This window comes from Osmerus eperlanus, chromosome 7 (genome assembly GCF_963692335.1).
Source record: "Osmerus eperlanus chromosome 7, fOsmEpe2.1, whole genome shotgun sequence".
Classification (NCBI taxonomy): Eukaryota; Metazoa; Chordata; class Actinopteri; order Osmeriformes; family Osmeridae; genus Osmerus; species Osmerus eperlanus.
The window spans coordinates 9,130,161-9,154,330 of NC_085024.1; the positions used below are offsets into that span (position 1 = coordinate 9,130,161).

Here is a 24,170-nt window from a genome sequence, read left to right on the forward strand (position 1 = left end):
CAACACCTGCAACACACCGTGAGAAGACTTGAGAGCTGAACTAAACAACATGTTTTCTATTTACAATTACCATTTATTTTCATTTACAAAATGAAAAGAGCTAAAAATGCCATATAATAAACAACTTACTAACCTCGACCATTCGGTCATGCCGGGAAATATCGGCATGACCGCTATCGCTCGGTCGATACGTTAAAGCCTCAGTTTGATATTTTCCGGCATGACCTCACTCGGTTAGTAAATCATTATTATGGAAGAGAACAAAACAGGGACCATAGGAACGTCACCGAATGTCCCCAGGACGTCCCTTGTTAGCTGGGTACTTACCCGGCGTCATGGAGCCAAGCAGCTAAATACTTATTTAGCACTAGCGTTGTTAGCTACTGCATCTCTGTGTTTCTTATAGTGCAATAATTGGACCAATACGCTGTTCCTATTGGTCCAGAAGACGTTCTCAAAAGTTCATAAATCCGTTTATATACCTCCTGAAAGTTCGCAGAGGTAAATAAACGTTTTTACGGACCTAGCAACAAGCGGTTGCCTTGGAGATGTAGCCATTGACCTTAACAACGTGGCATCTGCTCGGCAACAAAGTAGCCTAAATTGCCAAAAAAAATAACTAAAACAACCAAATATGGTTTTTGCACAGGTCCGCAAACGCCCCGCAATCGCTTCCCGTTTTAAAGAACGGGAAGCGATTGGGAGTCAATTGGGAAGCGGGAAGGTGGAGTCAGTTGGCTGAGCGGTGAGGGAATTGGGCTAGTAATCCGAAGGTTGCCAGTTCGATTCCCGGTCATGCCAACTGACGTTGTGTCCTTGGGCAAGGCACTTCACCCTACTTGCCTCGGGGGAATGTCCCTGTACTTACTGTAAGTCGCTCTGGATAAGAGCGTCTGCTAAATGACTAAATGTAAATGTAAAGAAGTATCTGGACAGAAGATGAATTGATGTTGTTGATATGTTGCCTTGGAGATGTAGTGACGTCACCAGTGCAAGTGCAGCTGATTGCTCTGACAACATGGCGTCTGCTCCAGATTCGACGTGTTTGATTTGTGATCTTCCCACGTATTGTTGTAGTATATAAGAAACCAAATGTTTACTCCTCGACAGGTCAGCAAACGCTTTGTCGCCTCGATTTGTTAAAACGTTTGTTAACCGAGACCGTAGGTCGAGGTTTACAAACAAATCGTTTTACAAATCTCGGTTTACAAAGGCGTTTGCAGACCTGTCGAGGAGTAAACATTCAGTGTTTGTGCTGTTGCTCAGCAAGTATCGTGCCGTGGTGTATGAGAACTGATACACAAGCGCATCATACATTTAAGCAATTTAAGACTTGCATGCACAGTACTGTCGGAAAAGTTAAAGATGTAACTGTTATCCTGTATAAGAATAATTTTGTGTTCAGTATTCCTGGTGTGCAAAGAGAGGCCTAACCCCAAATCTGAACTCTGGATAACACTAGGCTTACGTAAACAAGGGGACCTGGGCTTGACCACTATCTTACTGGAGAGGCCATAAAAGAGTTGGTCAATTAGAGGGGTCAGAGAGTGCACACACTCAAACACGCACACACGCGCGCCAGGTCTATGCATGGGAGTCAATGAAAGAACAGCCATGGGACATTTGCATGCATTTGATTTAGACAATCACTGTAAAGAGCAGGTCTGTTTAAATAGGTAGCTAGCACAACATGCTAGCAGACAAACTTTGTAGCACAATAGCGTGTGATGTTTTGTCTTCTTGCGGCCACAAGCAATAAAGCTTTCTTAACTTGTTCACCGACTGACTGCAATGCTTGATAGATTAATATTGCTGAGTAGGCCTACGTAGTAGCCTACTCAGGAAGTACGTAATGTCACATTAACCCTTGTGTTATCTTCGGGTCGTTCTGACCCATCAGTCATTGTGACCCACCGTCGTATTGCGACAACTTTACCGCATACAAAAACAAAGTGAAGCATTTTCTTTTAACCGTTGGGCTGTCTCAGACCCCCCACATTGCGAAGGTTAAAAGAAAATTATTTTTATTTGTTTTTGTATTGGGTAAAATTGGGTAAACACAACGATGGTTCGTTATGAACCTTTGGGTCATGTGACCCGAAGGCAGCACGAGGGTTAAATAATATACAAGAACTCGAGCTTGTGTGGTCGGTCGCTGTACAGAATCGTTTAGGATTATATTAGACTACAGTAAGTAAAATAATACAAGTCTCGTTCAGTACAGAAGTGAAATGAACACCATTTTGCTACCTGTATACCTACAGCTGACAAAAAATACAGCCCAGGCTGGTGTTATCGCAGGAAACGTGGTTAAAATGCAAAACTAATTGGCTGTGGTAGCTCTACTTAGCCTCCCTATTTTTCCACCTATAAAACTTCAACAATTTTTGCACTACATACACAATGGAGATGCAAAACATGTAGCTGGTCTGTTTCCAGGCTGTGATATCAACACCCTGTATTTTTGTATGCCCTTCGACTGGTTAGCTCCTGTGATTCCCACACAGCAGTAGTCTAGTACAGTGGTTCTCAACCCTGGTCCTCAAGTACCCCCTGTCCTGCATGTTTTAGATATTTCCCTGTTCCAACACACCTGATTCAAATGAATGGTCGTTAGCAGGCTTCTGCATAACTAGATAACGACCCATTCATTTAAATCAGGTGTGTTGGTGCAGGGAAACATCTAAAACATGCAGGACAGGAGGTACTTGAGTAGCCTGGTCCTAACCAGACTCTCGTACATTGCATTTGTACAGAGAGTCTGGCCTTGCTCCATTGACAAGCGTTGACTTCCTTGTAGGCGGGTACTCTGTTGAAGTTTAAAACTATTGGATCTGCCCAGAGCCACTCTGATCTGCCATAGCCAATCGCTAGCGTTCGCCTTAGCCAATTCCTTCCCCACTACTGTAACAGAGCTAGCTGCCGTAGCTGGAAAATCAAACTGTTCCCAAACCCCGTGGGGAGGAGGGCCACAACATCATGGCCACCAACAAAACTTGTTCTTGCTCCGGCTTTAGCTGTTGGATATTCGGCAGCGTTGCCACAACGGACCGAATGGCTTTGCTCGCATCTTTCTCCGCCGCCATTACGGAACTACAACACAAACTAGCGCACAACATCAACGTCATCGTTATCAGCCACTCCCTCTGTTCGCTGATTTGCCGGTAGAAAATCAACCTGAAAAATCTGACTTACGTACCTCATGGCCAGACCTATGTACAGAAGCAAAAATAAAATTGAGCGGAAGTACGTAGGAGGGCAGAGCCAGGCTAGTACTTGAGGACCAGGGTTGAGAACCACTGGTCTAGTAGTTGGCTAGCTAGCTCATAGTACAATTTACCGGGGTCAGCTTCTCCACGCAACTGCGACTAAATGGTTGCATTTTGCATTGTTACGCTTCCAGTAAACGTTTTTTGAATTACCCGTTTTCCCCAAAATAAATGTCAAGCTTATTTATGATTTTGGGGGCATATTTTCAGTCAGCAGATGGTACTGTTTGAATCGCGATTCCATCTGAGATACTGCCGGTGACAACGTTCCTCTGAAGAAACTAGTTCTGCATAAAACATAGACGCATCGACAATCGACTGGAATTTCAGCGACAAACTTTTTTGGTAGCTTAGCAGGACTCGTTCTTTTTTATGAGCTAAAGATTGTGTAGATGCCAGACTGTGGAGGGGGTTGAAACGATAACAGGGTTCACCTTACAGCCTCAGTTGAAAAGTTGCATCAAAACGAAGAAATTGGGCAATCCGTTGTAAAAGAAAATGGCCCAAACTCTATGACTTAAACGTCCCTTAAGTTTTTCCCTTCTAGTGATCATTTAAAGCATTTAACCTACTCATATTGCATTCATTTATTAATAAAGAACCCCCTTTGAAACAAGCTTGTTCTAACAACGTTGTCACCGGCAGTATCTCAGATGGAATCGCGATTCAAACAGTACCATCTGCTGACTGAAAATATGCCCCCAAAATCATAAATAAGCTTGACATTTATTTTGGGGGCATATTTTCACTGGAAAAACTTAAGGGACGTTTAAGTCATAGAGTTTGGGCCATTTTCTTTTACAACGGATTGCCCAATTTCTTCGTTTTGATGCAACTTTTCAACTGAGGCTGCTATCCTATATCACCATTCCCTCTTGCAGGGGAAATTAGATGACATGAATTTATGCAATCTTCATAAATAATAAGTATGCATTTTTATATAAACTATACAAAAATATCAGTTGTAAAAATGTCAGTTAAAAAACGGACCCTCCTGCAACCGACGCAAGCACACCCCACAATTTCCCCAGAAATTGTACCCTCTCTAGTTAAATGTTGTAATGCGTGTGTTGCAATTCAGAGTGTAAAACAGACAGAGACCAAGGTCTGTTCCGTAGGTCAGACTTTAGAACAGTACTGTGGACCAGGGAAAATCAAAGTGGAGATTCCTGTTCCGTGTAGTTCATAGGTGTGGGTTTAGGGGCGGACAGAATGAACATGTCTCTACCAATATCATGCACAAGATGCACAATGCCTCACACAGAACAGAACTATGCCCAGAGGTCAGATTGTATACAGGACTGGAGGTTGGACTGATCTGTTGGTAGATCTAACAACTCTGTCAGAGGGCTGTTGTCTGAGACTGTCTAACCGGGATAGCCCACAGGGACAAATCTCAAACAGGACAGGTCTGCCTATAGAATAAGGTTCTAACCGTTCTCACAATCCCTGGGATGCCCCACTCTGTGCTGAGTAGCCTGTGGCTATGCAGACGTCCCTCCGGATCCAGCTTCCTGTCCAGTACGTCAACGCCCACCACACTGGGGTTCATGGGATTGGGGTATTTCCTCATCGCCGCCTTGATCACTGTCTCCCATGGATAGCTGATAGTGGACAGATCATGCAAGAGAATGAGCAATCAGAGAATGTCTAATATGGTGTCTAATGTCTAATAATTAGGACTGGGCGATAAAAATATATCGATTTATCGAATTAATGACTTCCCTCAATAAAGATATCGTAACATTAATTAATTTTCAATAATATCGATAATGTTGATAGAGAATAATTAGGAACTAGTGGTGTCGTTCGTGAACGATTCGTTCATTTTGAACGAATCCTTAGAAGGACTCGGGAGTAACGAGTCCTCTCAGAGTTTCGTTCATTTTCTCGTGGCCGTGCATCGGGACTGTTGCATAGGCTCGTCCAAGTAAACATAAATGATTCGTTCATTTCCCGACTCGGTCTTCGGGTACGAGTATTTGGATCATTTTTCACGTGACCTGCATAGGCTCTGTAGTGGTAGCTAGAGGAAACGCTAGAGGGAACGATTCGTTCATTTCCCGACTCGATCTTTCTACGAGTCTTTGGATTCATTTTTCTCCCGAGCAGGTTTAAGCTTACGGACCTGTTGCTATGACAGCAAGTCCAGGATGAGCTTCGAAGAACCGAACAATCCAAGATAATGACAAATCGTCAACAATCAAATCCAGCTAACTGAGTTAGCGACGTACGGAGAACGGGCCCCTGGACTTGCTGTCACAGGTCCGTAAATTTAAACCTGCTAGGGAGCAGGTTTATTTTATGTAAACACGATTAGATTGAGGCTTTACAAGCAGAGGTGATACAGGAAGTCTGTCACAGACATGTCTTGTCCGTTTTTACTACGGGAACCTGTTGCAGAAGGTGCAAGAATAATTAGCAGAATTTAACATGAAACCGAATTAATTGCTCATTGCGTGATAGATAGGTTCCTTAAGCACAGCGCGATACAGTATGCTAGCCTATACTTTTTGAGAGGATAGCCTAGCTTTTTTTGTGAGGGTGTCATTTACATAATACATTTGTTGAAACCACATCATATGACATTAAAGATGATAAATGAAAATATGAAAGTATGAAAAAAAACATAGGCCTAGCTTACTGTAATAAGCGATAAAACGCGTGGTCACTCCTCTACATTTAATTTGGTCTGCTACTTTTTGCCAGCCCTCTTTCTTGGATTTTGCAGACTTTGAGGTGTTCCCTGGCGTTCTGATCAAATCTTCAAATTCGGAGTAACCTTCGAGCAAGCTGTTGCTCTGTTGGCTCTGTTGTATGGAAGCAAATCGTTACCAAAATTCAAATGCATTTCCAGAAATGCATTTGCATTTTAAGAATGTGGCTGCATTATTTGACTCATAAATGAAATTAGTAATCAATCATCCTATTTGCATTTTAATTTTCTTCTTCAAGAGTGCTCAATCTTTCACTTAATTAAAATGAAAAAGAAATAGACATTTGAGATTTAATTTTCAAAACATGCCCCAGCAAATAGATACAAAAATTCCATTTGAAATGTAAAATTTGAAAATTAAAATGCATTTCCAGAAATGCATTTTCATTTTAAGAACGTGGCTGCAAAATCGTGACCACAATTCAAATTCAAATGCATTTCCAGAAATTCATTTTCAAGAACGTGGCTGCAAAATCGTGACCAAAATTCAAATGCATTTCCAGAAATTCATTTTCATTTTAAGAACGTGGCTGCAAAATCGTGACCACAATTCAAATTCAAATGCATTTGCAGAAATGCAAAATGAACGAAAAAGCATTCTGAGCGGCGCAGCAGAGTGACGTCAGTGCTCTTCTTCAGCTCCCTGCTGACCGAGCTACCCATCTTGTTCGGTAGGGGGCGGTGTGCACATCTGCATTGCATTACATTGCAAATGTGCCGGGAAATTGATTGAATTGCCGGGTCTTTAGAGGACGCATCACAGACTGAGCAACTTGATGTCAAACAATGACTAAAACAGTGGCAGAGCTACTATTAATGTGTAAATCTGTGACGGCAGAGTATGCAGCCAAGCTCTCTATGACTTGTTCTACTCGGTCACGGGCATCAGACTCAGATATATTATTAGATTATACCTGCTCAGCTAATTCTAACAGTGTTTGCACAATTTGAGGGAGCACCATGATCTGTGATGCGTCCTCTAAAGCAGCGGTCCCCAACCTTTTTTGCGCCACGGACCGCTTTCATGTAATCGGCTGCAAGGTGAACCACGAAAAGTCTTTTAGAAAATGATTCCCACTCCACAGTCTGGCATCTACACAATCTTTAGCTCATAAAAAAGAACGATTCGTGCCAAGCTACCAAAAAAAAGTTTGTCGCTGAAATTCCAGTCGATTATCGTTGCGTCTATGTTTTATGCAGAACTAGTTTCTTCAGAACGTAATAGGATTTTGGTGGCACGGTTCGACACGTGATCGTTCTACACCAATAAGGTAGCTGCTTTTTGTCAACATGGATGGATATGTTTGGCAAATAGAGGATGGGACCTTGCACGTAACAGAAATTCGGCCCCTGACAGTGTGTTGCATGTGATACACTGCGGCTGCAAAAGTGCGTGTGAGACAGGCAGATGTTCATGTTTTTCTGCAGGACTGTGTTGCACACTTATGTCGTTGTTGTAATTGTGCCAACACAAAAGAAACCGAGGAACTGGAAGATAACTGTCCTGACACTGACAGTGAGGACTGAGTGTCCTTAATCTGTTATTCCTTATTCTGTTTTGTACAGTTTTATATATCATATTTCATGTTTTTCATTACGATTGTTTTTATGGGTGATCAGTGTTTTCATTTGTGAATGAATGAATGAATGTTACAACAACGACATAAGTCGTCATTGTCGTCGTCCCCCCCCCCAGGTTAATGTAATAGCCTAGTTTAATAACTAATGTAATATTGCACATATTTTCGTACTATTTCCCCTAAAGCAATAAGGTTAGGCTACTTAGAGACCTTCCACTCATAAAGTATGTTCTAAATGGCATAAATGCTGCCAATTATTAATTGACGTATTAATAATTGACGTTGGTCAGTAGCCTAGACTATCGATTAAGGTACTCGAAAGCATGTACACTGTCTGCTTCATTTGAGCTTGATAGGCTAAGCATTCTGTAGCAAATAATAACAATAAACCCACTATTTATTAATTAAAACTACTTCTGCATAGTAATGCACCGAAAATACAAACGTAAGCAAAGGCAGCAATCGCTATGTGCAATTTAGCTAGCAGGGGAATAATACAAACAACGAAGATCACCAGTTAACTTAATTTAAATTAGCAAGAATATAGAGTTGCTAATTTAGCTATACGACTTCTCAAAGACGCACAATATCACCTGCTGTGTGAAGCGCGTATCCATGCTATTCTCCGACATGCACTCTAACAATCACATAGACGTCCTAAAATTTTGTACAGCCCTATTTCTGATACCATGGCGGCAGAAATTGAGTCGTGGCAGGCCGCCACGGCAAAATAAACTTAGAGGAAACACTGTAACGTGCAAAGTCCCATCCTCTATTTGACAACCATATCCATCCATGTTGACAAAAAGCAGCTACCTTATTGGTGTAGAAGGATCACGTGTCGAACCGTGCCACCAAAATCCTATTACGCTCTGAAGAAACTAGTTCTGCATAAAACATAGACGCATCGACAATCGACTGGAATTTCAGCGACAAACTTTTTTTTGGTAGCTTAGCAGGACTCGTTCTTTTTTATGAGCTAAAGATTGTGTAGATGCCAGACTGTGGAGGGGGTTGAAACGATAACAGGGTTCACCTTACGGCCTATAAGACATATTTTCACGGACCGGCAGGGACGGACTGGGAGGAAAGATAAGCCCTGGACAGCTGCGCTGCTAATCAGTGGTGGAAGAAGTACTGAAGTTTAGTACTTAAGTAAAAGTACAAGTACGCAGGAAAATAAAAGTAAAAGTACTACATCAACAATCCTACTTAAGTAAAAGTAAAAAGTACTTTTAAATTTACTTTAAGTATTAAAAGTAAAAGTACTCACGCAAATGGGTTGTCTCTCCATGTCTAGGGCTGTACCATTTTGATAAAGAAGGCAGATATAGCTACTGGTAATACTTATGCCTCTACAGAAGTCACTAATAGTAATAATTATAAGCAACAACATTTGTTTATTGGAAAGGTTGGCGTACTTATTGTGCTTACCCTCTGTAATACTTCTCACACTCTATCTTACAATTCTGCGGATGACAAGTTATCTACCAGGGATTATCTGCAAAATTAATACCATTAAGCCAAACCGATGAAGACAACATGTTATATCTTTAAATATTTTATTTTATTATAAAAGTGTAAAAAACGGAAACATGGAACATGAAAAACAAGTGTAAAACTGGTCAGAACAAGGCAGTTCTTAGAACGAGAAATTTAAATTAAGGACCTGAAATGAAAATGTTACCATTGGTCAGGCAGCCAAAGGTTAGTGCAAAAAAAATTGCCATAAAAAGAAGATGGCAGTATAAGTGCCATTCAAAGTCCTTTCATCAACTTTGCATTAACAGAACCTTTTGTTCAATTTCAACAATAGTTGATTTTCCAAAACATTTGACCCTATTCTGCCTCTTTTTGTAGAAAAAATATGCCCTGCTGTACTAAAGAGCCGTTCACATGCCGCAGAGGCAGGCAACGGCGTGTTCAGTTTAAGGGGCAAATTGGCAACTGTGGGCACTGCCTTTAGGGTGTCCATGGAGGTAGCCGAGTTTGCCAGGTAGGCATCCAGTTGTTTCGTGGTTTCCTGGACGTTTCCCTTCATAAGGCCAAAGAAGTCCTCCTCCTCTGACCCGGAATTGCTAACTGGTGATGGGACCGGATCCTCCTCCATGTTTCTCTTGATGTAGTCCATGCCTACACAGAACAACCCAAACACAGAATAAAGGAAACATTATTTTAAGAGTACTGTTTGTCTTTATAACCATCATGATAATCGTGATAACTATGGCTGTGGTATTTTTTCTCCTAGTGACTATAACATATTTTTGGATCAACTGTCTGGAACAGGGTAGGTCCTTTGCCAGGCTTCCTTTCCAATTGAACACTTGCCAATTTAATAACCTTTTAAATGACTTACCCAGCTTCAGCAAGTCCTCATTGCTTGTCCACGATGTCCGAAACTTCGGAAGTAAAATTGCTGCAGCAATGAGCTCAGGGTCAGCAAGCATGTCTCCAAACCATCGCTGTATTCCTTCTTGAAGGGCAGTAATCAGTGGCTGGCAGAACTTGGATGATGTTCTGAGGCGGTCAAGCTTCACAGTTAGGAGGGTTATAGTGGGCACCAGCCATCCCATGTGAACATCCACCTCTCCCTGCAATATGTTTAGTGCCTTTGAGATTGGGTTCATGGTTGATGCATATTCTGTCAAGAAAGAAAGTTCTGCAGGGCTGAACCTGTAATACACAATATCAGAATATGCAGAATGTCATTGAGATATATGAGAAATATTTCACATACCTAGATATACACAGTGTTATTAAACAAGTGAATATTCAGCTATTCTGGGCGGATGAGTTGCAGCTTGCACTCCTTTTCAACTACCTCTGCAGCAGTAGATGAGCGGGCAGTCTTGTTCCAGAGAGCTGAGCACTTGGCAAATGCTGCGCGGGAGATCTTCCTGTAGCCATCCTTTGACTCTGCTTTTTTGGCATCCACTGTTGATATCAGATTCAGCAGATGACAGGCACAACGGTGATGCTTTGGTAGTTGGTATTCAGAGCACTCATCTTCTTCTTCCATTAAAGCTTCCACTTCAACGGCCTCTGTCTCCACCTCCAGATCTTCATCATCCTTCTCACTGTCATTCCCATTTTCCCTCTCCTCTTCAGTTGTACTTCCCTCTTCACCAGCATAAACCCTGAAGGCCTTTATAAAATTTGAGGCATTGTCAGTCGTGGTCCTCACAATTTTATCCCGAATGTTGTACTCGGTGTGGATGTCATTAAGGGCCCGGGCTAGTACATCGAATGTATGTGCTCCTTTAAGCCTTTTGCAAGCCAGAGCAACAGAACATCGCTCTAAGCCATCAGGCTCGATCCAGTGGGCAGTGACTCCGATGAAGCTCTGTCTATGAGCTGTCCAACAGTCTGTGGTTGTTGCGATGTATTTGATGTTTTCCATCGCATTTGTCACTCTGGCTTTCATTTGCTTTGTGTTATTTTCCATTCTGTCCCTCAAGGTTGTACGTGACATCCCTCTGTAACTTGGCAGAATATGCTGCATTAAAGCAATGAAGCCAGGCTGCTCTACTACAACAAAAGGGTGCAAACCCTGGACAACAAAGTTCAGTACAGCCAGATCTGTGCTCTTCTGAGAGGCTTTGATGTCCTCAAGTTTCAACTGCTTACTTGTTGAAGGACCCTCACCAGCAGGCAATGTCCCCTTCCTTTTGGTTGAGTTTGCTGTCAGGTCATTGTAATTCCCAAGAAGTGTTCTGTGCTTTCTCTATAAAAATAGTAACAATAACAATAATATACTGTTAATCTTCATCATAATTTATTTAACCTGTAACTCAAATTCTCACAACCTAATTAAAAAAAATTGCAGGGACAAGACTAATTTAATAGCACCATATAAGCAAAGTTCATTAACACTTATCTAACAACCTAGAAAGACAAGGGCCGATGTTACGTGGTGTCTTGTGATCACCATCTCTAGTGAAAGACGAGCCACTGACCATGAGACAGGCGGTAAGCACCACTGTACCAAGCAGACCATGAGGTCGAGCTAGCACGCTAGCTTGACATAGCTAACCTACCAGCTTTATCTTACCACTACGTTAAATAAATAGTAAAGGTACAATCATGTTATTTAGATGCTATTACTGTATGTCAACATGCATTTCGCTAGATAACAGTATAATATCATGTCAGTAACCGAATTAAATATATATATTCATTTTCAAAAAGTCAGGGACATTACTTAGCATAGCAAGAACTCTGCTTACCTCGATAGGCTTCTTTAAATTCAAAGGCGAATTCTTGAATGCTAGCAACTCCTTTTTTTGAGGTAGACAGGAAAGGCATTGAAATATCCACGAGTCATTCTTGGGGCCTTTGAAATCGAACATGTTTTTTAAATAGGGCCAAGGGTGGCTCATATCCGAGGGCTCAGATGAGGCTGACTCTGGATCCATGTTGAATAGGCAGTTACTAACTGCCAGTTAGTCAGGCTGTTACCGCTAGTGCTGCTGCCAAATGCACACTCTGCTGTCATTGGAGCTGATAGAGCCACCTGATTGGTTTAAACTTCCAAAACAGCAACGCAATCCATATTTTTGTGTAGCCAACATTTTGGCGAAACTGTGTTCATAAAATGTAATGAGTAACAACACATATTGTAGAAATGTAGCGGAGTAAAAGTATAGATAATAGCTGCAAAATGTAACGGAGTAAAAGTAAAAAGTATGCACTATTATTTTTACTAAAGTAAAGTACAGATACGTAAAAATTTACTTAAGTAATGTAACGAAGTAAAAAATACTTCGTTACATTCCACCACTGCTGCTAATGCATGCACATTCTGGGTTTGATGTGATCCTAGTTAGTGACTTCCACACCTAATGCGAGTGCGCGGAGCGCGCGAGAAAAATAGTTTAGCTGATTTGAGCGAAAAATCGTTTTTGGAGTTTTATGTCTAATAAACAGCCGTTTTTTCAATTGACAAAACCATGTCTAGTGAATGTGATGTATTTTTGTCTCTTAATTTTTCAGCCCCATCTTTAAGTTTCTTAGCCTGGTTTTCCATCGTTATATTGTTACTAGCTAGCTTTTGATGTGTCAGTCCCACTGTTGTGTGTGACTATAAGCTACGACAGTGACACCCGAAGTGCGTTCCTTATATCCAGTTTAGGCCTATTCCATAATTTTGTTTGATTGCTGTCACGGCAGAAAATCCCGCTTGATGTTGGAAATGGAAGCAGGGTTTTCAGTGCTTTAGTGGCGATCTCAGGATAGCCTTCATCCAAAACACCGATAGAGTTGTTGTCTCAAACAGGCTTCATTGAGTGGTAACTATCACTTGTCATGTGTCAAGAGGAAGAGACGCGCATAATACCGCTAAATAAAGCCCACAAACTTGCTAAAAAATGAGTAAACACACGTCTTTGCAGAGCTTTTTTGGTCAGGGGAAAATGCCCGCGGAGAAGGAGAGAATCAGGTCATTTTTCAGAATAAAACGTCTTTTAGACTCTGATAATCAATTAAAAGGAAATAATGTTATTAATTCTTTTTTGTGCGGCCCGGTACGAAATGACCCACGGACCGGTACCGGTCCGCGGACCGGTGGGCACCGGTTGGGGAACGCTGCTCTAAAGACCCGGCAATTCAATCAATTTCCCGGCACATTTGCAATGTAATGCAATGCAGATGTGCACACCGCCCCCTACCAAACAAGATGGGTAGCTCGGTCAGCAGGGAGCTGAAGAAGAGCGGCTACTGACGTCACTCTACTGCGCCGCTCAGAATGCTTTTTCGTTCATTTTGCATTTCTGCAAATGCATTTGAATTTGAATTGTGGTCACGATTTTGCAGCCACGTTCTTAAAATGAAAATGCATTTCTGGAAATGCTTTTGAATTTGAATTGTGGTCACGATTTTGCAGCCACGTTCTTAAAATGAAAATGCATTTCTGAAAATGCATTTGAATTTTGGTCACGATTTTGCAGCCACGTTCTTGAAAATGAAAATGCATTTCTGGAAATGCATTTGAATTTGAATTGTGGTCACGATTTTGCAGCCACGTTCTTAAAATGAAAATGCATTTCTGGAAATGCATTTTAATTTTCAAATTTTACATTTCAAATTGAATTTTGGTATCTATTTGCTGGGGCATGTTTTGAAAATTAAATCTCAAATGTCTATTTCTTTTTCAGTTTAATTAAGTGAAAGATTGAGCACTCTGGAAGAAGAAAATTAAAATGCAAATAGGATGATTGATTACTAATTTCATTTATGAGTCAAATAATGCAGCCACATTCTTAAAATGCAAATGCATTTCTGGAAATGTATTTGCATTTGAATTTTGGTAACGATTTGCTTCCATACTGTTGCGGAAAAAACAGGGCGCTCATTTTGGCCACAGTGAGCAGCCATAGACTTATGTGAGCAGCCAATAGCAGCGTTGCTGATCAAGGTTTCTACTATCGATACATACCCCCTTTTAGACCAACGTAACTCGATCCAGCTATACTAATCATAAACAACAAGTGTGTTCGAAGAACCGAATTAGCCAGATCATGATAAGCAAGATGATGTCATCTTGGATGTGTCATTTGATCTCGGATGTAATAAGCGACGTACGGAGAACGGGCCCCAGCAGAGCAATGTTAGGTGCAAATTGTGTAGCAAACAAACAGGTGGCTACCAAGTCTGGTAATACGACAAACCTTTTTTACCACCTGAAGCAAAATCACTCGTTGGAACATGCAGAAAGTGTGAGTTTGCGCCAAGGTATTGATAAAAAGCAAGGTTTTAAAAAGCTTAAGTTACTTGACCCCAGGTACGTGCTCTCTGGCCGCAAACATTTCTCTCACACCGCGCTGCCTAAACTTTATGCCGAGTGTAGAGAAAAAGTTGAAGAGACTTATTTTGTTACTACTACGGATCTGTGGTCTATCGTCTTAATTATCGTTATCGAATGGAAATATAAATATCTATATAGATAATTTTTTTGCCATATCGCCCAGCCCTACTAATAATGTCTAATATCCATAAACAGGCTCTGGAGCAATTGTCATATCTGGATATTATTAGGATGTAATTAATCAATAGACAATGGCAAAAGACAATTTGGCTAGCCTCGTTGAGAGCCTAGAGGTAAATGTAACATTGTACCATTCGTCTCTGGCTCTCCTCTCAGACTCAGTGGCAGTTGTTATCATACAATGCATCATCACAAAAAAAGAAGAGACATTCAGTAGGCTAAATGTATCACGTTTTACTTTTACTCGTGTTGTAAAAATATGCAATAGAAAATTCGCTTCATAAAAGAGACTGTCCGTGTCGTGTCCATAGTGCATGTCAAGCGTCCCCGCTAAAATGAATCTTGGCCTTCAACTAAATAACAATATTATATTTATTATTTAAAACAACAGTACAAGAAACCGTTCTTCTGATAGCATTTATGAGGCTGTTTTGAATACACTGTAAAAACGATGCTGATGCACATCGCAGCTAACCTGAAAACATGTTCCGTGCTCCAGATCTTCATCTTGAATATACAGTAGGCATATACTGTCGATCGTTCAATAATGTAGCATCCAAAAGATCTTTCACTTTAACATCGCGTTTACTGATAGGAAAGGCTTTTACACAGTAGCCTATTGCGCGACGGAGTAGCCTAAATCAATGGAAAATATATCAATCGACCATCCGAGGGATTGCGGTCTTGTATCCAAATGTGTTCCCGCATATCAATTCTACGTAAGACTGCGCAAAATATCTATACAGCACAATGGGCTATGGAGATATAGAGTATACGCCATCGGCAGGGTGCAAGGTATGGAACACTAACATTTCTAGTACAAATGCCGGTAACAGCGTAGTATCCTTGCTGCATCCGTCGACTTCAGTGCGCATGCGTACACTCACCACATATCCAGCCATCCATCAAGTGGCTCAAGCACCATAGGACGCAGTGAAGAGGGTTGCGCGGTCCCTCTGTAAGGGATTTATGAAATCGTGGGATATAAAATTGGTAATCTGGTTGAGTCCACAAAGTTGCGTAATAACGCAGTTCTATATACTTCACAATACTCAACACTAAGGAATATTTCATCCGGCTGACCTTGCACTGAATGTCATTATAAAAGGATTGTTATCTGCGGACACGGTAAGATGAACAGCATCTTCATTCAATGAAAGTAGGTTTGGCTATTAGTACGCAAAAGTCTTTCCAGTCTAACTTTTATTTATGTTATGTGAATTTGCTTGATTGTTTAATTTCGAAGCCTTAATTTCAAGTATATGCTCCATTCTAATAGGATCGAATGGTTTATCATCGAGGCATAAGGGCCAGATGAGCAATGCTATGTTGCAAAATGTAAATCAGTCACCATCAAGTAGGCCTATATGAAATAAATGTGACGAAAATAATAAATGAAATTATGATTTTTATTTGTTATGCATCCTCTTTATCATAATTACGCGGAAGGCTTTATTCATCGAATATTATCCAGCGCTTGCTATGGCAGATGCTGGTGCATCGCTTATCGTGTGAAAGAAGAGGACGCGTCATTTTTTAGGATGATTAAATCACGTTGTATTATGCGTTGGAGGGTTTATGCGTCTGTCTGGCACCTAATATACAATGACCTGTTATGATGTAAAGTTGAAAAAGCCCTGTACCTCTGAATGACGGTTACTGTTTCATCAGCTTTGGCCAAAAACCTGCTGACACATGCTCCTTCTCTTCATGTGTAGCGTACAAGGACCTTTCGGGGGCTCCGCGGATCCCTCCTTGTCTGTTGGCCTATATTTAAAGGCTATTGTCAAGCATCTGGCCTAATACAGAATGCTCAATACATTTTATCCAGTATTTTCCATATCCCAGTAATGCCATTAATTGGTAAATGAATTAATTACATAATATAGGCCTAACAGTTGATTTAATGGTTAGGGTTAGGCAGACATTATTCACACAATACACAACCCTACCCCTCATCTAAACTACATTCAAATTAAATATTTAAAATGTACCTCAGCAATGGAGAAAAACAGTTACAGAGAAAATAAGACATTTAATTTACTTGGCTGTCATCTGCATTTGACTGACTTCCCTTATAATATCTGTCTGCAGGATACTGGCCACAAACATGGAGATTGTCACACATCTCATAAATGACACCATTGAATTCTACAAATGGGGCCTAACCATAGCAGGTGAGATTTGTCAGAAGGATGTGTCTGTGTGTGTTTTTGCATGCTTGCATACATGCATGAAATTGAATCAGAAAGACTTAGAAATAGAAGTGAAAAACAGAGTTCCTAATGTGGACATGTTCTATGTTCAACAGACAAACGAGTGGAAAAATGGCCGCTTATGGACTCTCCTCTGCCCACACTGGCAATCAGTTCATCCTATCTGCTCTTCCTATGGTTGGGGCCCAAATATATGAGGAACCGCGAGCCTTTCCAGCTCAAGAAGACCCTCATTGCCTACAACTTCAGCATGGTCTTCTTTAACTTCTTCATCTGTAAAGAGGTAGGCTTATCATTGTCCTCAAGGCACACAAAATAAGCATCTCAGTTCCACCTCTTGTCCATATATCTTTTTCAAAAGGTTTAATCAAGGTTGATTAGTCCAATACATTTGTTATTCACACAAACTCTCTTTTTTGAAGCGAAGCCCAGTGTGCTTAAAAAAATGACCAGGTTTTGAACCTTGAGAGACCATAGTATCGTCTATTAAACTGTAGCTTCAGCAATATCCCTTCAAAATAAGCGTCCATTCAGAAAGACGTTTGTTTCATCATGAGCTAGTTTATGTTTATCCTAATGTTTCCGCTTGCAGTTTATATCAGTTGTGATTGTGTTCTATTTGCAGCTCTTCATGGCAGCACAGGCAGCCAGCTACAGTTACATCTGTCAGCCAGTAAACTACTCCGACGACCCCAACGAAGTCAGGGTGAGTATTTGTAAAAGAGGTTGTTTGGTGACTATGTCTGTTTCACTGAAATAAATACAGATGATGTATCTCTTACACTTCATGAATGGTAGTTTAAGAACTGAGTGAGATCATGTTGTCAGTGCCTTTAACTGTAATTGGTTGAGGCAGTCTTGGAGCCAGGGTGACCAAAATGTTAACCTGGATTGGATAATAACGGGGTCATGCAAGCCAGCTGGTCCAATCAGAGGCTGCAAGGATGTCATTAAAAACTAGTTCCTTTGGAAAAGACATGGAGAAACATGATCAGACGCTATTTGTCTGAACCAACCCTGTTGTGAGATGGGGGTGGGGTGGGGTGGTGGTGGGGTGTGGGGTGGTCATTTTCTCTTCACTTGATGACGTTAACCCCCGACACATCGTCTGTTTTGAATGAAGGCTAAGAGGTGAGAGATCATGTTAATTGACTTTCCAGACATTTAAGATGTACTGTAACCCCAAATTAACAGCTCTCAAGAAGCAGATTTAGATTTTCTTTTTTTTTGTAGAATTTACTGAACAGGTTCTCAAATACTCCAAAGTACCAACATATTTCTTTACGGTTCAGTTTTGGTATCAAATCACAGATTTTCATCAATATGGACCAACATAGAGGCCAGAATCTTGAAGGTTTTGTCAACGTTTCCCGTACCTCTTAACTTTTGCTCTTTCTTTCTTGAAACAGATAGCAGCGGCGCTGTGGTGGTACTTTGTGTCTAAGGGGGTGGAGTACCTGGACACAGTGTTCTTCATCCTCAGAAAGAAGTTCAACCAGGTCAGCTTCCTACATGTTTACCATCACTGCACCATGTTTACCCTCTGGTGGATTGGTATCAAGTGGGTTGCAGGAGGACAGTGTGAGTACATCACTTTTTTTAATCTCTTCCTGTGAGGGTTTACTGTACCGTTAATGGTATGACACCTGGAGAACACTGGAATTCAAAACAAAACATATTAAACATTTTTTTTATGGGATTGGATATTAAAAATAACAATAAAAGGTGTCCCTACTGTACATGTTTATAAAGCTAAATGATTTAACAATAATTTAATTTCATTAAATGTCATTTTTACTCCATCTTCTTTGCTTATATTATCGTCTTTGTTGCTCCTATAGCATTCTTTGGGGCACACATGAATGCCGCAATCCATGTGCTGATGTACCTGTATTACGGTCTTGCCTCGTGTGGGCCGAAGATCCAGAAGTTTCTGTGGTGGAAGAAGTACCTCACCATTATCCAGATGGTATGAGATCTGTTGTTTGCAGAATCTTACTGAGTCGGATACGTTCACAAACCTCCAACCTGCTATAAATGCTTAGTTGGTTTTTTTTATCAACACAATGATGCCTGTAATGTTTACACAAACCCTGCTGAAGTTCATCATTCATGAGTCACGCAGAATAACTGCTGGTAATTACAGCATTACTGTAAAATAGCATACGTTTCTGATACTGGGTTCCAATTATTGACTGCAATTTTCACTGTATTATTTTCTGCCAAGTAATGCGTGTATGTGTGCTTCAGATCCAATTCCACGTAACTATTGGACACACGGCCCTGTCTCTCTACATGGACTGTGACTTCCCCCACTGGATGCATTACGCCCTCATCTGCTATGCCGTCACCTTTATCGTCCTCTTTGGAAACTTCTACTACCAGACCTACCGTCGTGTGCCTCGTCGCGACCGTGACAGCTCCAAAGCTGCCAAGGCCCTTGCTAATGGGACCGTTAACGGGGTGAGCAAGGTGGCCAATGTAGCGCAAATGGCAGGCAAGGTGGATGAGAAGCTGGAGAAACAAGAGAACGGGAGGAGGAAGAGGAAAGGGAGGGCCAAGCGTGACTAGAGAGATGAGAGGGGTAATGCGAGAGGGAGAGACAGAGAGAGAGAGAGGGAGAGGGAGAGGGAGAGAGAAAGAGATTGTGGTTAATGCAGGCTGGCTCTGACTGGTCTGGCTGTTAAGAGAGCTGGGGAGTATGGGACCCTGTAGTGTGTTGGGAGTTGAAGAAACATGGATGTTGCTGTGTGTGAGAGAGATGTCTGTGTCAGTTATCTGTTTCAAACTGATCATAACATGATCAGTGTACAGCTATTACAGTTACTCTCTGGTATGGGAAACATGGTTCCTGTCTGTGCAGTGGTACTTTGCAGACCGGAATGTATTTTTGATTTTTATGTCTAATAACACTTTGGGTGTGTTTATTGAGATTGTTCTATGTGCAAGACATCAAACTGAATAAGCTCTACAATGGCAAACCATGTCAGATAAACTAAATTAAGCACACCGAATATTGCTGAAAGGAAACTTAATTTGAACTTCAGATGAGAACTGCTGTGGAGAAAGGAACACCACAGCCACACATACAGTTATGACAGTTTGTCTTTGGGCTTTATGTGACATGTGTCAATGTCGTATGTCTTTTTAACAGAAAATGTCTCACAATAATGTGGATGATTTTTTGTCCTTGATCAGGTTTTCGTCCATGTTACATTTTGCCTATTCTATGCGATGCCATGAACTGAGAAACAGAGAGAGAGAGAGAGAGAGAGAGAGAGAGATGGAGACAGGGAGAGTGGACAGATAAGAGAGAAGGAGAGCAGAAACATGCCCGTCAGTCACCCTGTGAAAATACTGGATAAATAATACAGTTGTATTTGAAAATGTCTGTGACCAGTTATTTTCTAATTACTCCGTAATGAAGTCAATCACGCTGAAGACTTTACCTCTTTCTATTAAAACAAAACAATTACTTCTTAAACAAACTTCTCAAACTCTTCTAAAATTAATCTGTGAAAGATTATATTGGAATAGAACATCATAGAATATGATCTCTTTTCTGAGCTAAATATTTTTACATCGTTTCTATCTTCCTTGAGACGTGTCCCTGTCACTGATGAGCAGTGACAATCAGTGATGTTAAGGCTTTGTTTCTGGAAGTTTCAACAAATTTACGTTATCCAATAAAGTGTTATCAAACAAATATATATAGAGAGAGTTTTTTTCCATGTACCTTAATTTTGGGACATGAAGGTACAATTGCAAGTGAAAGCTTCCGTGGAATAGCAATGTATCCATAGCTACAACAGAGAATGGTTATGCTCAACCCATAAAGAGTACAGAACAGCTGAACAGTACTCTTCTGCATATCAATCAATTATCTATCAGACAATGTCATGGAATGTTATTGGATTTATTTTGTATTTTGGTTGTTTAACTGTAAATAAATACTATAAGTGTTAGTTTATGTGTGATGTCCTTCAACATTCTTATTTTTTATTTGACTTGAGAATTGTACATACCGGATAATAAATGCTGTGAATATGTTATGACATTTTGTACATTGGGCATTTGGGAAAGCATGCTTGTCTTATGGAGACAGCACATTTCTCTGTAAAACATCTTTTTTAGATGATCATAACTTCTTCAGACTCCAAAAACAAATTAAAACCAATGCCTGTCCCTTTGTCATTGTGTTGACTCTTTTACACACATATGATGTGATGGTAACTAAGACAGTTTAATGTAATGTGTATCATTGTATTTTTTTGAGTTAGATAGGAGCTCACAGCTCCTCCCAATCTTCAAATCCCAGTTGCATCACACATACAGATCCCCATCCATAGATGACCATATGAGTCTCCTGCTTCTCTATGACACTTGTGTGTTTCAGCTTGCATCTCATCCTCTATCCTCCTCCCTACCCCCTCTCCTGCTCTCCTTTGAGCTATCCAGGAAGCTCTCTGGTTTTGTTTTGGATGATTGATAAAAGGGTCCAGAAGCTAAATGTAAAGACAAAAAACACAAACCATCTATACTATTTTGCAGCTGGTCATTGCTATACTTCTAGTAAACACTTGATGGCATGATGGTCACGTGTTATTCTCCATTTCAAATACATGTAGAGCTTTATTTTATTTTAAAATACCTGATATTCGCAGTTTTTAAATAGTTATTGTTTCACATTTTATAACTCCAGTCAATCAGACTAACTCTTACAATAATATGAGTCTATTACAAGATACAATTGATAATCAGCATAACAAATCTATAATTTAGGCCTACGAGATGTTTTCTGTGGTCTAGAGATGGCATCACTCTTTCTCCACCCACTCTTTCATTTCTCTGGCCAGCTTTCACCAATCAGGAGCCTTCTTCTTATCCCTCTCTCCATCCCTCCGATTAGTGCAGACAAAGGTTTCCATGGTAACCGTACACAGCTGCTGTGAGTCTAATGAGGCTCGGCACCTCCCTGCACCAGGATCAGCTGGCCTCCACGGGGGCAAGAGAAAGAATGTGTGTGTGTGTGTGTATGTTTGTACACTTGTGTATGAGGATCTGTGTATGTGTGCTTGTGCGTGGTCACACAGAAGAGTTAATGAGTGGGTGTATTCTTATGGTAGAGGAGGGTATAAAATGCTATCTGTTTATTTTTTTTTGATCTAAAGCAACACATTCCTAATCCAATACAAAAGAGAATAAATAACATGCTCCCATTGTTTATTTACACATGTTTGATACTGTAATTTTCAAAAGACACAAATTGGTATCTGGAGAGATTCTTTTGCTCTTTGGAACACGTATGTGAAGAATAAGCTTTTCTGACTGAGATATTCAACCCTTGTGTGCTGTTGGGTGTGATAACCAGTACAAATGTTTGCTAAAGGTGATGCAGTTAATTTTTTTTTAAGGAAGAAATTTGAGACTCATAAGTCTTGGCTCAAAATCTATGACTAACATGTAAAACTATAGAGAATAACATTTCTGGGGAAATTGTGGGGTGTGCTTGCGTTGGTTGCAGAAGGGTCAGTTTTTTAACCGACATTTTTACAACTGATATTTCTGTATATTTTATATAAAAATTAATACTTATTATTTATGAAGATTGCATAGATTGAAAAACATACATTTGTTGCTGCTCATTTACAACTCAAAATAGAGTGAAGTGTAGAATGAAACGGTTGTCATCTCATTTCCCCTGCAAGAGGGAATGGTGGAACCAGAACCGAACAGTACCATCTGCTGACTGAAAATATGCCCCCAAAAACGTAAATAAGCTTGACATGTATTTAGGGGAAAATATCTCATTCAAAAAAAGTTTACCGGAAGCGTAACAATGCAAAATGCGACCATTTGGTCGCAGTCTAGAGCCCTGCGTGAAGAAGCTGACCCTGGTAAATACTATGACCTAGCTAGCTAACTACTAGGTTAGACTACTGCTGTGTGGGAATCACAGAAGCTAACCAGTCAAAGGGCGTACAAAAATACAGGGTGTCGATATCACAGCCTGGAAACATACCTAGCTACATATTTGGCACCTCCATTGTGTGTGTGAGACCAGAGGCCTGGTCCATAAAGTGAGTTTACCGAATAAGCCAGGCTTATGTCAGTTAGTCGGATTCATTTCTAGTTCATTCGGTTCCATAAAGCCAGCTCAACGTAGTTCGAACTCAGTTACTATGGCATCTTATGCTTCGAAACTAGCCTGGTCCGGGGCAGGCTAACTGTCAGGCTTAGCCCGTGTTGTTGCTTAACCAGACGTTCCTGTAACACTGACCCAACGGGAAAACAATGATTTACCACGGACATTCTCATTTTCTCATTCTCCCTCAGTTTAATATGTAGGCTACATTTATTGAAAATCAACGTAAATACATTTAGCCTAATGATGAACAATGATGAACAATGATTTCAGAATTATACAAACCTCCATAGTCTACGTTAAATGTATGGCTACATGGAAGTTTGTGATTTCAAATGTTTAGGCATCAGGCATATAGGCCTATATCTCAATCCAAATTATCCCAGTATAATTATAATAGCTACATAATTGTTAACAGTAGCCTACAATTGCAAAACTAACCTAAATCAATACATCTATCCTTCATTTTCCCGACAAAAAAAAACATGTTAAAAAGTTAGGCTACTGGATAATGTATTGATGAGGCTATTTATAAAACAATGTCAAAAAAGTCAATTTAATGTGTTTAGAGGGTGTCTACACAAATATTCAAATCTCTACGCTTTCAGGTCTGTTGAGCAATTTGCAATCATGACTGCAGCATAAAAGTTCCTTGAGCCTCTGTTTTGTTTGGTGAACAATGGAGAACTTTGAAGAGATCGACAACCAGAGAAGGAGGTGAGAGTGAGAGGAGGAAGAGGAGGACAAGAAGTAGGGGGACAAGGGGGAGGAGGAGTAGCAGGTAGAGGAGTAGGAGGACAGAGAGGAGGAAGAGGAGGAGGAAGAGGACAAGGATAAAAAGGAGGACAAGGATAAAGAGGAGGACAAGGAGGAGGAGAAGGACAAGGAGGAGGAAGAGGAGGACAAGGAGAAGGAGAAGAAGAAGGAGGAGGAGAAAGGAGAACGGTCGTCTCTAATGATATTCGGGCTACTGTGGTAGACCATGTGCTCAACCATGGTTTGAGCATGAGGGAGGCTGGCCAGAGGGTCCAACCAAATCTCAGCCGCTTCACAGTTGCTGCCATCATTAGAACCTTCAGGATGGAGAACAGGTACGAAATCTATTAGCCTTGTGTACTGTAATACTGCATATCAATAGAATACAGTGTGCTCACAGTTTTTGTATTTTGCAGGACTGAAAGAGAACTACACCTGGAGGAAGAACACCCACTTTCACAGCCGAACAGGAGACTGAAATTGTAAATATAGTTTGTGAGAACAAC

General features: G+C 40.7%; 3 protein-coding genes across 5 annotated transcripts in view; 1 reads left to right on the top strand and 2 right to left on the bottom strand.

Moving 5' to 3' along the window:
* Positions 1-15,417, bottom strand: part of prelid3a (PRELI domain containing 3A) — a 61,251-nt gene extending 45,834 nt beyond the window's left edge. The window contains exons 1-2 of one of the 3 annotated variants that reach the window (XM_062464728.1): positions 15,023-15,417; positions 4,705-4,873 (exon numbers count right to left, since the gene is read on the bottom strand). In XM_062464728.1, coding sequence (XP_062320712.1) covers positions 4,705-4,873; positions 15,023-15,054 — 201 coding nt within the window. In that variant the 5' untranslated portion in view covers positions 15,055-15,417. Of the gene's footprint in view, positions 1-4,704; positions 4,874-14,333; positions 14,348-15,022 lie in introns of those variants that run through there. The other 2 variants (XM_062464726.1, XM_062464729.1) reach the window with 2 other exon arrangements.
* Positions 9,349-10,243, bottom strand: LOC134023756 (uncharacterized). The gene is made up of 2 exons (XM_062466121.1): positions 9,922-10,243; positions 9,349-9,698 (listed from the first exon to the last, which is right to left on the bottom strand). The coding sequence occupies exons 1-2, from the start codon at positions 10,190-10,192 to the stop codon at positions 9,349-9,351; spliced, it is 621 nt and encodes a 206-aa protein (XP_062322105.1). The 5' UTR covers positions 10,193-10,243.
* Positions 15,418-15,439: 22 nt separating the features above from the next.
* Positions 15,440-20,948, top strand: elovl4a (ELOVL fatty acid elongase 4a). Its single transcript, XM_062464716.1, has 7 exons — positions 15,440-15,675; positions 16,642-16,724; positions 16,859-17,046; positions 17,389-17,469; positions 18,173-18,344; positions 18,605-18,732; positions 19,014-20,948. Exons 2-7 carry the CDS (start codon positions 16,658-16,660, stop codon positions 19,332-19,334), a joined length of 957 nt encoding a protein of 318 aa, XP_062320700.1. The 5' UTR covers positions 15,440-15,675; positions 16,642-16,657; the 3' UTR covers positions 19,335-20,948.
* The last annotated feature ends 3,222 nt before the right edge of the window (positions 20,949-24,170 follow it).